This window comes from Ranitomeya variabilis, chromosome 4 (assembly GCF_051348905.1).
Source record: "Ranitomeya variabilis isolate aRanVar5 chromosome 4, aRanVar5.hap1, whole genome shotgun sequence".
NCBI lineage: Eukaryota > Metazoa > Chordata > Amphibia > Anura > Dendrobatidae > Ranitomeya > Ranitomeya variabilis.
In genome coordinates this window covers 338,260,465-338,277,392 of record NC_135235.1, presented here as the reverse complement: position 1 = coordinate 338,277,392, position 16,928 = coordinate 338,260,465, and the positions used below count along the sequence as shown (strand labels likewise).

Sequence of the window (16,928 nt, the reverse complement as noted above, 5' to 3'; positions counted from 1 at the left end):
ATTGTATAGGTCTCCCAGGAGACCACTGAAGAGTGAAAACAATACTAAATAGGTTCTTTCAAAGCTAACTCCACCAATCCATAGGTGGTTAGTGATAGTAATATTTATTTCTTGCATCTCCGTATGAGGTGAAGGCTGAACGACCAGTTCTCCGCTCCAAATCCCTTTGCAAATATGAGTAATATCTAATATATAAGTGCCTAGAATACTACTTCCTGCAATTTGTGCCAACTTCCGTGGCTTTGTCCGGAGCTAATGTCCGGAGCTAATGTCCGGAGCTAATGTCCGGAGATAAGTGACGTCACCAGTGTCCTACACCCAGGCAGAGCACAGGGGCCCCAGGCAGCATATGGGGCCCCAGGCAGAGCACAGGGGCCCCAGGCAGCATATGGGGCCCCAGGCAGAGCACAGTGGTCCCAGGTAGAGCACAGGGGCCCCAGGCAGCATATGGGGCCCCAGGCAGAGCACAGTGGCCCCAGGCAGAGCACAGGGGCCCCAGGCAGCATATGGGGCCCCAGGCAGAGCACAGTGGCCCCAGGCAGAGCACAGGGGCCGCAGGCAGAGCACAGGGGCCCCAGGCAGAGCACAGGGGCCCCAGGCAGAGCACAGGGGCCCCAGGCAGAGCAGAGGGGCCCCAGGCAGAGCACAGGGGCCCCAGGCAGAGCACAGGGGCCCCAGGCAGCATATGGGGCCCCAGGCAGAGCACAGTGGCCCCAGGCAGAACATGGGGCCCCAGGCAGAGCACAGGGACCCCAGGCAGCATATGGGGCCCCAGGCAGAGCACAGGGGCCCCAGGCAGCATATGGGGCCCCAGGCAGAGCACAGTGGCCCCAGGCAGAGCACAGGGGCCCCAGGCAGAACATGGGGCCCCAGGCAGAGCACAGGGGCCCCAGGCAGAGCACAGGGGCCCCAGGCAGAGCACAGGGGCCCCAGGCAGCATATGGGGCCCCAGGCAGAGCACAGGGGCCTCAGGCAGCATATGGGGCCCCAGGCAGAGCACAGTGGCCCCAGGCAGAGCACAGGGGCCCCAGGCAGCATATGGGGCCCCAGGCAGAGCACAGTGGTCCCAGGCAGAGCACAGGGGCCCCAGGCAGCCTATGGGGCCCCAGGCAGAGCACAGTTGCCCCAGGCAGAGCACAGGGGCCCCAGGCAGAGCACAGGGGCCCCAGGCAGAGCACAGGGGCCCCAGGCAGCATATGGGGCCCCAGGCAGAGCACAGTGGCCCCAGGCAGAACATGGGGCCCCAGGCAGAGCACAGGGGCCCCAGGCAGAGCACAGGGGCCCCAGGCAGCATATGGGGCCCCAGGCAGAGCACAGGGGCCTCAGGCAGCATATGGGGCCCCAGGCAGAGCACAGTGGCCCCAGGCAGAGCACAGGGGCCCCAGGCAGCATATGTGGCCCCAAGCAGAGCACAGTGGCCCCAGGCAGAGCACAGGGGCCCCAGGCAGAACATGGGGCCCCAGGCAGAGCACAGGGGCCCCAGGCAGAGCACAGGGGCCCCAGGCAGCATATGGGGCCCCAGTCAGAGCACAGGGGCCCCAGGCAGCATATGGGGCCCCAGGCAAAGCACAGTGGCCCCAGGCAGAGCACAGGGGCCCCAGGCAGAGCACAGGGGCCCCAGGCAGCATATGGGGCCCCAGGCAGAGCACAGTGGTCCCAGGCAGAGCACAGGGGCCCCAGGCAGCATATGGGGCCTCAGGCAGAGCACAGGGGCCCCAGGCAGCATATGGGGCCCCAGGCAGAGCACAGTGGTCCCAGGCAGAGCACAGGGGCCCCAGGCAGCCTATGGGGCCTCAGGCAGAGCACAGTGGCCCCAGGCAGAGCACAGGGGCCCCAGGCAGCATATGGGGCCCCAGGCAGAGCACAGGGGCCCCAGGCAGAGCACAGTGGTCCCAGGCAGAACACAGGGGCCCCAGGCAGCCTATGGGGCCCCAGGCAGAGCACAGTGGCCCCAGGCAGAACATGGGGCCCCAGGCAGAGCACAGGGGCCCCAGGCAGAGCACAGGGGCCCCAGGCAGCATATGGGGCCCCAGGCAGAGCACAGGGGCCCCAGGTAGCATATGGGGCCCCAGGCAGAGCACAGGGGCCCCAGGCAGCATATGGGCCCCAGGCAGAGCACAGGGGCCCCAGGCAGCATATGGGGCCCCAGGCAGAGCACAGGGGCCCCAGGCAGCATATGGGGCCCCAGGCAGAGCACAGGGGCCCCAGGCAGCATATGGGGCCCCAGGCAGAGCACAGGGGCCCCAGGCAGCATATGGGGCTCCAGGCAGCATATGGGGCCCCAGGCAGAGCACAGTGGCCCCAGGCAGAGCACAGGGGCCCCAGGCAGCATATGGGGCCCCAGGCAGAGCACAGGGGCCCCAGGCAGCATATGGGGCCCCAGGCAGAGCACAGTGGCCCCAGGCAGAGCACAGGGGCCCCAGGCAGCATATGGGGCCCCAGGCAGCATATGGGGCCCCAGGCAGAGCACAGTGGTCCCAGGCAGAGCACAGGGGCCACAGGCAGAGCACAGGGGCCCCAGGCAGAGCACAGGGGCCCCAGGCAGCATATCGGGCCCCAGGCAGAGCACAGTGGCCCCAGGCAGAGCACAGGGGCCCCAGGCAGAACATGGGGCCCCAGGCAGCATATGGGGCCCCAGGCAGAGCACAGGGGCCCCAGGCAGCATATGGGGCCCCAGGCAGAGCACAGGGGCCCCAGGCAGCAAATGGGGCCCCAGGCTGAGCACAGTGGCCCCAGGCAGAGCACAGGGGCCCCAGGCAGCATATGGGGCCCCAGGCTGAGCACAGTGGCCCCAGGCAGCATATGGGGCCCCAGGCAGAGCACAGTGGTCCCAGGCAGAGCACAGGGGCCCCAGGCAGCATATGGGGCCCCAGGCAGAGCACAGTAGTCCCAGGCAGAGCACAGGGGCCCCAGGCAGCATATGGGGCCCCAGGCAGAGCACAGTGGTCCCAGGCAGAGCACAGGGGCCCCAGGCAGCCTATGGGGCCCCAGGCAGAGCACAGTGGCCCCAGGCAGAACACAGGGGCCCCAGGCAGAACACAGGGGCCCCAGGCAGAGCACAGGGGCCCCAGGCAGAGCACAGGGGCCCCAGGCAGAGCATAGGGGCCCCAGGCAGAGCACAGGGGCCCCAGGCAGAGCACAGGGCCCCAGGCAGAGCACAGGGGCCCCAGGCAGAGCACAGGGGCCCCAGGCAGAGCACAGGGGCCCCAGGCAGCATATGGGGCCCCAGGCAGCATATGGGGCCCCAGGCAGAGCACAGGGGCCCCAGGCAGCATATGGGGCCCCAGGCAGAGCACAGTGGTCCCAGGCAGAGCACAGGGGCCCCAGGCAGAGCACAGGGGCCCCAGGCAGCATATGGGGCCCCAGGCAGAGCACAGGGGCCCCAGGCAGCATATGGGGCCCCAGGCAGAGCACAGCGATATTTTGGACCACTGTGCGGTGTTTCAGACCCCCTGTGTGATGTCTGGGGCCCTGTTCTTAAGTATATTAAAGATTAAAGTAACGTATATTAAAGTATATTATAGATCAAATTTGACACGTTTATGAGCACCATTGAGTGATATACTCAAGAATGACATAATTTTTCAACATTTTATGGTTTCAAACTGTAAACACTCAGAGTTTTTTTTACTTCAACCAGAAAACCTTAACGGTTCATAAAAAACTTGACTGTTCAGGATATGATACTTCACTTGCGGCAGGTGCGGCACATGTGGTTTCTGCAGTTTTCGCCACAAAATCTCCACTTACCAGTGTTTTTGTTGTGGCTGCATTTAATGCAATTGTCGAAGCCACGTTTGCCGCATTTACTGCAAGTTAACTCCAAGCTTCATCTACATTGCATGGCACTTGCTGAAAGTGTGTTGTAGGTCAGTTCTTTGGTGCCAAGTGTGGAAGTTGTATTGTTTTTAACATTACTTCTGCAAATATCAGAAACATGCAGATGTGAAAGAGGTTTGAGTATTAAGAAATAGGAATCAGTTAGTTAGGACCCATCAGTTCAAAGGCTACCGTGACGTGGTTGATGGGCATGCTTATATTAGCCCATCGGTGTACTATGAACGTTGATTTCTTAAATTTTACACTTCTGTAAAAATAAACACAAAAAATTTGGATACACAAAAAGGCTTTTATTTCTGTTGTACTTATTAGAATTATTTAAAATGAAGGCTTAGCTAAGCCCAAGAGATGATTAAAAACGTTTCATACCAACCCATCAGATGTAAAATTACTGTGAAAATACCTGATGGGCACACAAGTATGCGCCAGTATGGGTACTAAGAGCTTTTCCACATAATAATGAAATATTTTAAAATGTCATAGAACATACCAATATACATAGTTATTGATACATATTATTTATTATTTACATTATTGTTCTTAAGCAAAGAACCGTTGTTGTGGCATTTGCCACAACACGCAAAGTTGTTGTCTGATGTCTTTCATCACTCCCCTCATAAGCATGTTCATGGATCCTGTGTAACTGTACCTTAAATAACAAGAATTGTCAAGAGCTGGTGAGTGCAGCCATTTTTTGTTCTTTCTTACTATTATTTATTAATTGTATTATTCTTACATTTGAATAAATAAAGTATATATGGATTCTAGACTCCCGATTCTTTAGAATCGGGCTGCCATCTAGTAAATATAATAACTAAATTATGTGTAAATGACACAGTAGTTACTCTATGATCAGGTTTCACAAGCCAACTATTGAATTTACGTCCTGAGCAATTTGTTTTGCATTGATTTGGATCGCAGTGAGTGCTCCAATCATGTAACTCAGGATCTAGCAAGCTAGGGTGTCATACCTAATGAGCACCGCCTCTAAACCTTAGGGGTTTGGTTGCACCGGGTGGAGAGCTCCAGCGCTCCATTCACCGGAAGTACTATGGCGTTATGCATCATCACGCGTCACTTCCGAGTCTGACGCTGCTAGTGATGGCGGCGAAAGGAATAAGCGGCGAATGGTAAGACACGTGCAGCCCTTCATTGTAAGCGGTCACGCCGAGACGCGGCATACTATAGCTGCCTCGTATTGTGAGAAGCCCTACGCCTTCCCCTGATGAACCCTGGTGTATTGTCCTAGGGGGAAACGCGTCGGGATGGGCGACAACAAACGGATGAGTACATCCTTATATTCTTCTTGACCATTATGAAGATGCTAATTAACCTTGTGGATTATTGTCTTTAAGTCAAATTGGAGGTGAATGTTTATGTTGACAGCAATATTGCGCTGATAATATATGATTTTCCTATGTCGGCATATGTATGACTAAAATGATTAGGTGGAATACTGCTGATATAAGTGTGATACGCTGCCTGTCATTATAAGCAGAAACTAATATCACAAATACTGAAGACCCATTTTTGTCTTTGATATTAGACATACATAATACTGCGTTGATGACATATGATCTCCCTATTTCTTCTATGTCGGCATATGTATGACAAATGATTAGGTGGAATATTGCTGATACGAGTGTGATACACTGCCTGTTATTATAAGCAGAACTAATATCACAAATGTTTAAGACTTATCTTTGTCTCTGATATTAGACACACACCGCACTATATATATATATATATATATATATATATATATATATATATATATATATATATATATATATATATATAATATATAATTGCCTAGAATACTACTTCCTGCAATTTGTGCCAACTTCCGTGGCTTTGTCCGGAGCTAATGTCCGGAGCTAATGTCCGGAGCTAATGTCCGGAGATAAGTGACGTCACCAGTGTCCTACACCCAGGCAGAGCACAGGGGCCCCAGGCAGCATATGGGGCCCCAGGCAGAGCACAGTGGCCCCAGGCAGAGCACAGGGGCCCCAGGCAGCATATGGGGCCCCAGGCAAAGCACAGTGGTCCCAGGCAGAGCACAGGGGCCCCAGGCAGCCTATGGGGCCCCAGGCAGAGCACAGTGCCCCAGGCAGCATATGGGGCCCCAGGCAGAGCACAGTGGCCCCAGGCAGAGCACAGGGGCCCCAGGCAGCATATGGGGCCCCAGGCAGAGCACAGGGACCCCAGGCAGCATATGGGGCCCCAGGCAGAGCACAGTGGCCCCAGGCAGAGCACAGTGGCCCCAGGCAGAGCACAGGGGCCCCAGGCAGAGCACAGGGGCCCCAGGCAGAACATGGGGCCCCAGGCAGAACATGGGGCCCCAGGCAGAGCACAGGTGCCCCAGGCAGCATATGGGGCCCCAGGCAGAGCACAGGGGCCCCAGGCAGCATATGGGGCCCCAGGCAGAGCACAGTGGCCCCAGGCAGAGCACAGGGGCCCCAGGCAGAGCACAGTGGTCCTAGGCAGAGCACAGTGGTCCTAGGCAGAGCACAGGGGCCCCAGGCAGAGCACAGGGGCCCCAGGCAGAACATGGGGCCCCAGGCAGAGCACAGGGGCCCCAGGCAGCATATGGGGCCCCAGGCAGAGCACAGTGGTCCCAGGTAGAGCACAGGGGCCCCAGGCAGCCTATGGGGCCCCAGGCAGAGCACAGGGGCCCCAGGCAGCATATGGGGCCCCAGGCAGAGCACAGTGGCCCCAGGCAGAGCACAGGGGCCCCAGGCAGAGCACAGTGGTCCTAGGCAGAGCACAGTGGTCCTAGGCAGAGCACAGGGGCCCCAGGCAGAGCACAGGGGCCCCAGGCAGAACATGGGGCCCCAGGCAGAGCACAGGGGCCCCAGGCAGCATATGGGGCCCCAGGCAGAGCACAGTGGTCCCAGGTAGAGCACAGGGGCCCCAGGCAGCCTATGGGGCCCCAGGCAGAGCACAGGGGCCCCAGGCAGCATATGGGGCCCCAGGCAGAGCACAGGGGCCCCAGGCAGCATATGGGGCCCCAGGCAGAGCACAGTGGCCCCAGGCAGAACATGGGGCCCCAGGCAGAGCACAGGGGCCCCAGGTAGCATATGGGGCCCCAGGCAGAGCACAGGGGCCCCAGGCAGCATATGGGGCCCCAGGCCGAGCACAGCGATATTTTGGACCACTGTGCGGTGTTTCAGACCCCCTGTGTGATGTCTGGGGCCCTGTTCTTAAGTATATTAAAGATTAAAGTAACATATATTAAAGTATATTATAGATCAAATTTGACACGTTTATGAGCACCATTGAGTGATATACTCAAGAATGACATAATTTTTCAACATTTTATGGTTTCAAACTGTAAACACTCAGAGTTTTTTTTACTTCAACCAGAAAACCTTAACGGTTCATAAAAAACTTGACTGTTCAGGATATGATACTTCACTTGCGGCAGGTGCGGCACATGTGGTTTCTGCAGTTTTCGCCACAAAATCTCCACTTACCAGTGTTTTTGTTGTGGCTGCATTTAATGCAATTGTCGAAGCCACGTTTGCCGCATTTACTGCAAGTTAACTCCAAGCTTCATCTACATTGCAACTTATAAAGATACCTTTACATGGGGTGATTATTGGTTCCAGAGAGGCTTTCGGCCGATAATCGTACACATGGCTGGTGACAGGACAATACAATATAAACGTTCAAAGGTAAACACTGATAACATTAAAATCTAATATATAATTGCCTAGAATACTACTTCCGGCAATTTGTGCCAACTTCCGTGGCTTTGTCCGGAGATAATGTCCGGAGATAAGTGACGTCACCAGCGTCCTACACCCGCTCAGGGTGGACAAAGATATATGCCTTCGTGGTGCGCGGCACTTTTCTGATTGGTCGCTCGCGGCAGGCGGCAACCAATCAGAAATGTGCCGTACTGTCAAGAATTGTCAAGAGCTGGTGAGTGCAGCCATTTTTTGTTCTTTCTTACTATTATTTATTAATTGTATTATTCTTACATTTGAATAAATAAAGTATATATGGATTCTAGACTCCCGATTCTTTAGAATCGGGCTGCCATCTAGTATATATATATATATATATATATATATATATATATATATATATATATATATATATATATATATATATATTTATATATATTTAAAAAAATTCAAAAACCCTCTATTGTGGAAATTGTCCCACAAACAAGACTTGAGCAGTTTTATCTGGCACCTTATAAGCACAATTGCACTTTAGATAAGGTTTGGTGTGGTGGTAGTTTCCTTTGTTAAGTTCCCTTCAGGGTTATAATAGAGAGCCGTCGACGAGTGGGGGCGCCAAGTCAAATTTAGGGTGCCAACCTCCGCTGTGAGGTAGGGTGAACAAGGGAAAGATCACCCCCCCACCATATTAGTTTCTATCCTTTCTAGTATTGTTAAGTGTTAAGATAGATTAAGGCGTTATTGTCTCCTGACCCTACTATATGGGTAATTTTACTCAATAATATTAAAAGTTAAATTTTAGGGGTATATTCTATTCTATGGGGGAGGCCGTGTTATATACTATATGGCTGTGTTATGTACTATTTTGGGGGTATATTATATTCTATGAGGGAGGCTGTGTTATATACTATGGGGGGTATATTATATTCTATGGGGGAGGCTGTGTTATATACTATGGGGAGCTGCATTATATTCTATGGGGGCTACATTATATATTATGGGGAGGTGGGCTGTATTATATTCTATGGGGAGCTGTATTAGATTTTATGAGGGATGATTGCATCATACTCTTTGATGGGGCTGCATTAAACTATGAGGGGGGCTGCATTATATTCTGTGGGGAGGTGGGCTGTATTATATTCTATTCGGGGGTACATTATATTCTATGGGGGGCTGTATTATATTTATATTCTTTGAGGGGTGATTGCATCATACTCTATGAGGGGGCTGCATTATATTCTATGGGGTGGCTGCATTATACTCTGGGGTGGCTGCATTATATTCTGTAGGCTGGTGGCTGCATTGTACTGTATTGAGGACTATGGGGAATACGTTATACTATATGAAGAACTATGGGGTGCATTATACTATGGGAAGTGAATTGTACTACATGGATGACTATGACGGTGCATTATACTATATGGAACACTGAGGAGTGTATTATGCTATATGGAGGACTGAGCAGTGTATTTTAATATATGGAGGACTATAAGGAGTGTATTATACTATATGGAGGACTGTGGTGCACATTATAATATATGGAGGACTATGGGGTGTATTTTACTAAACAAGTAAAATGCTGCATATTCAGATTGTTTTTGCTGGAACAAAAATCATTGTTCTCAGAACATCGCCGGTGTAAACTGTAGATGTGATGCTGATAACATGATACTGTATGGTGATCTGTTAGTGATCGTTCTGTCCCATCATTATTCCTCAGCTGGTGGAAAGAGGCCGGGAAACAAGCGTTGAACAACTTCAGTATTGTCGATCAAACTCATTTAGCGGCCTGAACTCAACGCTTGTAAATACAACCAAAATGCTTTTGTGTGATGTGCAATATGTTAGCATTTGGGGCCCCATTTTAAACTTTGCCTAGGGCCTCACTTTGCCTAAAACCAGCCCAGCTTACAAGTGTACAAAGATATTATACAGTCACCATGTGACAAGTGGGCCTATGTAACTTCAAATGCCAGGGCTGAATTTTAGTCCAACTCCGGCCCTGATCACACATACCTATGTGACTGGTGTCCAAAGCAACCCTTTGCATTTAAAAAAAAACAACCACCCCCTCAATGAATTGGTAGGTTTGTGAGTGGTTGCTTCATAAGTATTTTGCTCCTGTGCTGTCCCCACTTCTGTGGGGTCTCCAGCATCCTCCTATGCATGAGTAATCTGACCTGGAGTTGGTAGAACTGTTGGGACCTAGCAGACCCGGATCAGACCTGACAATTACTTATGTCACTGTAGTGTGCAATTTTTTTCTGTGATTTGGACTTGCATAGATTCTCCAGTTGCAGTGGAAGAAAGCACTGAGCACAGACACACGGATAATGCTTGCAGCAGAGCAGGAGCCGAGGGTCGTTGGCATATCACATCCGATGCTCTCACATCCAAGCCATACGCTAGTGTGACTCCAGCTCAAGACCCAAAGTGTGCTTTCTCCTTAAGCTCATAGTTACGTGCTCGAATTGACTCCTGCTCTGCTCACTAGCACCCCCTAACCCACTGGTCACAAATTCAGGTGTCAGTGTTACGACCATATTTGACACGCAGTAATTTCTGGAGCCTGGAGGCGGCCAGAAGTCTTAAAGACCAGACACCAAGCAGGAGAACTGCCAGATAGGTTTTTCTTTTTTTTTTTTAAGCCAGCACTCAACTCTCTGGCTGCCTTACTGCTCATGTGGTGCGCTCCACATCTCTGACCTGTTCTCTATAGGCCAGGACTTCTGGCCACAATGAGGACGTGACCTCATGATGAGCATTGGGCTCTGGCCACCAGAAGTCATGACCTATAGTAGTGATGAGACCAGAGATGCAACGGAAAGAAGAGGATCAGATAATTCAGCAATAAGGTATTTGGTTTTTGTTTGAACATCCATTGTTCATAACTAGGGCTTGTATGTAAGTCTGTACAGTTCTTGCATAAGGGACATTCATGGTTACCCGGCTTACAGACTTCACTCAAGGGTTTTCTAAACCAGACCCAACATCAAATAAATGCAGAAATGATAACACAAGGTCCTTTTAATACTATATTAATTTTAGTTTTGCAACAACAGTAAATTATACCTATAAGTCCATTATTTTATACTATTTCTACTGATCCGGTTACAGATTCATATGGTTTGTAAACCTCATATAGTTATTGATAAATGCAGCTTACTGAAAAGAAAATTATGTTCTCACCAATGATCCGGAGGTAATTTATATTCCTGAAGGATGTCCGATAAACACCAAGAATTTCTGTCTTCACGTTCTCTATGAAATCTTGTCTGTTAGGAATACTCTCAGGCACTTTATCACTCAGGACGCTATCGAGTTGTCTGGCAAATACTGGATCACAGTCTAACATTCCCAAAGTGGGATGTGAATAAAAAATAAGGGCAAAGAAGAATAAAGCCCAAAAAGCCATTATGCAGCAGACAAGGAGTACGGCAGCACAGTGGCTGCGCTTGCAGTAGATGACCTCACAGTAAGGCCAGAGTTCCATATGCATCATCAGAGGCATTCTACATTCTACATGTACAGAGCTGCTTGAAATAGTGGACAACCTTCAGAATTTTCCATACTTTTGCATAAATTTAACCTATAAAAGGACATTAGATTTTCACATAAGTCCTAGAAGTAGATGAAGAGAATATAATAAACAGTTGAGAAAAATATTAGATGTTTATATTATTTTATTGAGGAAAAAGATTCAATGTATGACGTCTGTGAGAGGCAAAAGTATCTAAATTATTAGCAGATAAATGAGAAAATGAAGTTTTAGGCTAGGTTCACATTGCGCTAGGGGAGTCCGTCTAATGGACACGTTTTTAAGTAGTGAAAACGCAATGTAACGGACATTGTAACGCACCCATAGACTTGCATTGTATGACGCATCGTGACGCATGTCAAAATTGGCATGCGTTTGCCACATTCCGTTTTTTTATGACGGACCTTCGAACGCGGCTTGCAGCGTTTTCGGGTCCGGTCAAGCTAACGCAAGAGTAACGGAAGCGTCAATTCTGCCATTGAAGGCTATTGCAAACTCAGCCAGACGCAAATCATGCAAAATTTCCAAGCGTTAACGTGAAGCCAAATTTTCAACAAATTTGGCTAATTTCTGTACATGCGTTTAACGGATCCGTTAAACGGTATGTACTTAATGCAATGTGAACCTAGCCTTATTCTCCCTGTAGCTGCACGCCTTTATCCATTAGGGCAGTGAAGGGAACGGCGACAGTCACTACTCACTATACAGTAATCACTCCCTTGTACTTTGGTCAACTCCTTAACAAATTATGAAGGACTATGCCTGTTATAAGTCAGCTCGCTGCCTTTGATCCGAGCCTGGATCTTTCCTGGCAGATGATAGCTGTGCTCTTCAGTCATCATCTGCCTCAAACTGCTGCATGTGGAGCAAAGCTGTTCAATTCTGCTGTCAATCTGTGAAAACAGCATTTAATGTGAGCCGGCAAGAGGTTGCGCCATTATATCCCATTATCAGCGCTCCCGCAGGATGCCGATGTGTTGCTATGACAGCCAAGGGTCTTCAGAAGACCCCAGCATCTGTTATGGTACTCCTGTGAAAGCCAGCCTGTGGCTAGTGTTAATTGGAGACCAGTTTCTGCTGTAGACAGAAAATGCTGTGGCATTGCTGTATATAGCACAAGCAAACAGACGATCACAGGTTCAAGTCCCTTAAGAGGGCTAACAAACAAAAAGTTCAAATCACCATCTTTTCCCCCCAATTAAAAAATAAAAGTACACATATTTGGTATTCCTGTGTTTGTAAAAGTCTGATCTATCAAAATATAAAATAAATGAACCCCTTCAAGTCGCGGCCCTTTATCGTTTTTGCGTTTTCGTTTTTCACTTCCCTCCTTCCTAGAGCCATAACTTTTTTATTTTTCCGTCAATATGGTCATGTGAGGGCTTATTTTTTGCGGGACGAGTTGTACTTTTGAACGACACCATTGGTTTTACCATGTCTTTTACTAGAAAAGGGGAAAAAAATTCCAAGTGCGGTGAAATTGCAAAAAAAAGTGCAATCCCACACTTGTTTTTTGTTTGGCTTTTTTGCTAGGTTCACTAAATGCTAAAACTAACCTGCCATTGTGATTCTCTATGATTCATTACGAGTTCATAGACACCTAACATGTCTAGGTTATTTTTTATCCAAGTGGTGAAAAAAAATTCAAAACTTTGCTTTAAAAAAAAAAAAAAAAAAGGTGCCATTTTCCGATACCCGAAACGTCTCCATTTTTCGTGATCTGGGGTCGGGTTTTTTGCATGCCGAGCTGACGTTTTTAATAATATCACTTTTGTGCAGATACGTTCTTTTGATCTCCCGTTATTGCATTTTAATGCAATGTCGCGGCGACCAAAAAAACGTAATTCTGGCATTTAGAATTTTTTTTTCGCTACGCTGTTTAGCGATCAGGTTAATGCTTTTTTTATTGATAGATCGGGCGATTCTGAACGCGGCGATACCAAATACGTGTAGGTTTGATTTTTTTTGTAATTGTTTTATTTAGGATGGGGCAAAAGGGGGGTGTTTTAAACTTTTATATTTTTCATATTTTTTTCATATTTTTAAAAACTTTTTTTTTACTTGTGCCATGCTTCAATAGCCTCCATGGGAGGCTAGAAGCTGGCACAACTCGATTGGCTCAGCTACATAGCAGCGATCATCAGACCGCTGCTATGTAGCTGAATTGCAGGTGTGCTGTGAGCGCCGACCACAGGGGGGCGCTCACAGGAGGCCGGCATCAGTAACCATAGAGGTCTCAAGGACCTCTATGGTTACTGTCCTGACACATCGCCGACCCCCGATCATGTGACAGAGGTCGGCGATGCGCTCATTTCCAGCCGCACGGCGGGAAGCGGTAGTTAAATGCCGTTGTCAGCGTTTGACAGCGGCATTTAACAGGTTAATAGAGGCGAGTAAATAGCGATTTCACCCGCCGCTATTGCGTGCACATGTCAGCTGTACAAAACAGCTGACATGTCGCGACTTTGATGTGGGCTCACCGCCGGAGCCCACATCAAAGGGGGAGACACGACATGCGCAGTAATAGTACGGCGCATGTCGTGAAAGGGTTACTCCAATCGAAAAACTTCAAAATGACAAAAGCATCAAGCTAAATTTTGTATTACAAATTTCAGAATTTTGTTTCACCACTTAAATAAAACAATACATGTTTGGTATCTGCATTCTCATACTGACCTAATGAATCACGTGGCCAGGTCAGCTTTATCGTAAAATCAGCGCTGTACAAAATAATAATAATCAATTGGAGAATTGCACTTTTTTTGCTATTTTGCAACACTTGAAATTTTTTTTCTCATTTTTCAATATAATATAATAATAATACAATAGAAGTAGTCATTCAAAAATACAACTTGTCCAGCAAGAAACAAGCCCTTACACTGCTGTATCAATGGAAACATAAAAAAGGTATGTTCTTGGAATAAGAGCAGAAAAAAACAAAAGTGCAAAAATGAAAAATCATTTGGTGCTTAACCCCTTCACGACCTTTGATGCACCCATACATCATGGTTCGATAGGAGTTACCAAGCGTTGACCTATGTACACAAGCAGAGGGAGTTTGACTTAAGATAAAGCAGAGACCCTGCAGTCAATGCCAGTAGCGGTGTCCGCACTGCCTCGGGCATTTTAATCCCCTAAATGACAATTGATATTGATCCCAGTATTTAGAGAGCAAGGAAAGGGAGGGAGCACCCCCTGAGCTCTAATCTGTGCACCCCTCGATGTCATCGCGAGGGCCTGACCATTGCGATGGCAACCCAAGGTTGTCATGATGACCTCTAGATCAGGCAAACAGCAAGCCTGTTAGACCATGCTAGGAGCATAGTGTGAGAGGCTTCAGTCAGTGCAGCACTGACAGGTATAATACATTCAATGCATTGTACCAGCAATCAGAGTAAACAAAAAAGTTAAAGTCCCACAGAGGGACTAAGCAAGAAAAAATTTCAATGATCCAGGAGTCCATCATCTTAGGAGAACATAAAAGCACAGTCGGCCACAGTTTTGTGCACCTTTGAAAAGAAGGACACCGCTGAACAGAGGCCAGATGGAGTCCAAAGTAACTCTGCTGTCTCATTATAGTGAACGGATCCCTCAGGGGTTTCATCTGAATCACGTAATTTGGAGATTTAGATGGAAACCCCCAAAGTAAGTGCTCAGCGTAGCGCACAGGATAAATGTAATCCAAATGTTATTGTTAAACCTACAAAAAAAGCAAGTCTCCACTCAAGTCCATTATCTGTCAATTAAAATATAGGCGGCTTCCACAGTACTGGCAGCACAAAGACTCTGTAAAAGCACTATGGCTCCCCTTCAAAAGAAATCCAGCAAATTCTGCACTCCCAAATCCAAATGTCCCCTCATCCTGAGGCCCACAGTGTACCTAAACCACATTTAGCACCCACGGTTGGCATTTCTGTAGTTATGAGAGTCTGCTTAATTTACGGTGTGCATTTCTTCAGAAGCACAAGTTGGGCATAATAGTTGGATAGATTTGCAATTTTCAATCAGCAACATCCACTGCTGCTTGTTTCTGGAAAACACCTATAGAGTGAAAATGATTAGTGATGGGCAAACCCGAACAGTAAAGTTCGGCGTCCGTACCAAACACCTACTGTTCGGGCACGAAAAAATGAACACGAACATCACCAGGAAGTCCCGTGTTACTGTTTGAGTTTGGCCCCCCCAAGCACCAGGTGTTTGTCGTGTTGACATGTGCATGACAGCGCGGCAAACACGGCTTCTAATCGGCATTAAAATAATTACCGCCGGTCAGATGACCTAGGTTCCCATGCTGTCAAATGACAGCGTGAGCCTGCAGCTGTGATCGGAGGTATGAGGTTTACCTCCGATCACTGGTGTCAGCTGATGGAACTACTGCTCCAATCAGCCGACGCCTGCTGCCACTAAGGCTACGTTCACACGATCCTTTTTTTGGTCCTTTTTTTTTTTCAGGTCCTGTTTTGGAAAATCCGCAGTGCAAAACTGCACTGCTGATTTTCCGACTGTTTCTTCTGCGGATTCCTCTGCGGGTTTTCAACAGCACTTTCCTATTGGTGCATGTTGAAAACAGGAGCGGAATCCGCAGCAAGAATTGACATGGTACTTCTTTTTTTCCGCAGAAAATCAGCGCGGATTTTCCAGCGGAAAAAAGGATAGTGGGCACAGCAGTTGGAGTTTTCCATAGGGTTACATTGTACTGTACCCTGCATGGAAAACGGCTGCGGATCCGCAGTGCAAAATCCGCTGCGGATCCGCAGCAAAAAAAGGATCGTGTGAACGTAGCCTAACAACAGTGAGCAGGAGCGGCGGATGGGAGTATTCATCAGCTGGAGCCTGCGCTTTAAATAAATAGTTAAAAACAAACAAACAAAAAACACTGCAGGTTCCCCTGTATTTTTCATAACCAGCCAGGCAAAACTCACAGCTGGGGGCTTCAACCCTCATCTTCAGCAATCATACTTATCAAGAATAGAGGGGACGCCACACTGTTTTTTAAATTATTTAAAAAAAACATGTGGGGCCCCCAATTTTTTACAACCAGCCTTGCAAAAGCAATTATGGTTGTCAGGTCAGAGCATTCCTACATGTAGTTTCCTGGAAAGTGGATTGGTCGTCGTGGGCCAGTTGAATGGCCACCAAGGTCTCCCGATCTGACCCCATTAGACTTATATCTTTGGGGTCATCTGAAGGCAATTGTCTATGCTGTGAAGATAAGAGATGTGCAGCATCTGAAACAACAGATACTGGAAGCCTGTGCTAGCATTTCTTCTGCGGTGTTGCCATCAGTGTGTGTCAAGAGTGGGAGAAGAGGGTTGCATTGACAATCCAACACAATGGGCAGCACTTTGAACATATTTTATAAGTGGTCATAAACTTGTAAATAACTCATGAAAGAATAAAGTTACGTTAAAACCAAGCACACTAGTTTTTCTTGGGAAATTCTCAATAAGTTTGATGTGTCACATGACCCTCTTACCATTGAAAAAAAAAAGTTGGATCCAAAATGGCTGACTTCAAAATGGCTGCCATGGTCACCACTAGTGATGAGCGAGTGTACTCATTGCTCGGGTTTTCTGGGTGACCTCCGAGTATTCATGACTGCTCGGAGATATAGTTTTAACCCCTTCCCGACCTTTGACGCATACGCTGCGTCATGAAAGTCTGTGCCTTCCCGACCTATGACGCAGCGTATGCGTCATGGAGGGATCGCGTCCCTGCAGATCGGGTGAAGGGGTTAACTCCCATTTTACCCGATCTGCAGAGACAGGGGGAGTGGTGCTTCAGCCCAGGGGGGGTGGCTTCACCCCCCTGTGGCTACGATCGCTCTGATTGACTGTTGAAAGTGAAACTGCCAATCA

At 48.7% G+C, this 16,928-nt stretch overlaps 1 protein-coding gene across 1 annotated transcript in view; it reads right to left on the bottom strand.

Moving 5' to 3' along the window:
- IZUMO3 (IZUMO family member 3) overlaps positions 1-16,671 on the bottom strand; it is a 106,974-nt gene extending 90,303 nt beyond the window's left edge. The window contains exon 1 of the mRNA XM_077250631.1: positions 10,722-16,671. Coding sequence (XP_077106746.1) covers positions 10,722-11,043 — 322 coding nt within the window. The 5' untranslated portion in view covers positions 11,044-16,671. The remainder of the gene's footprint in view (positions 1-10,721) is intronic.
- Positions 16,672-16,928: the final 257 nt, after the last annotated feature.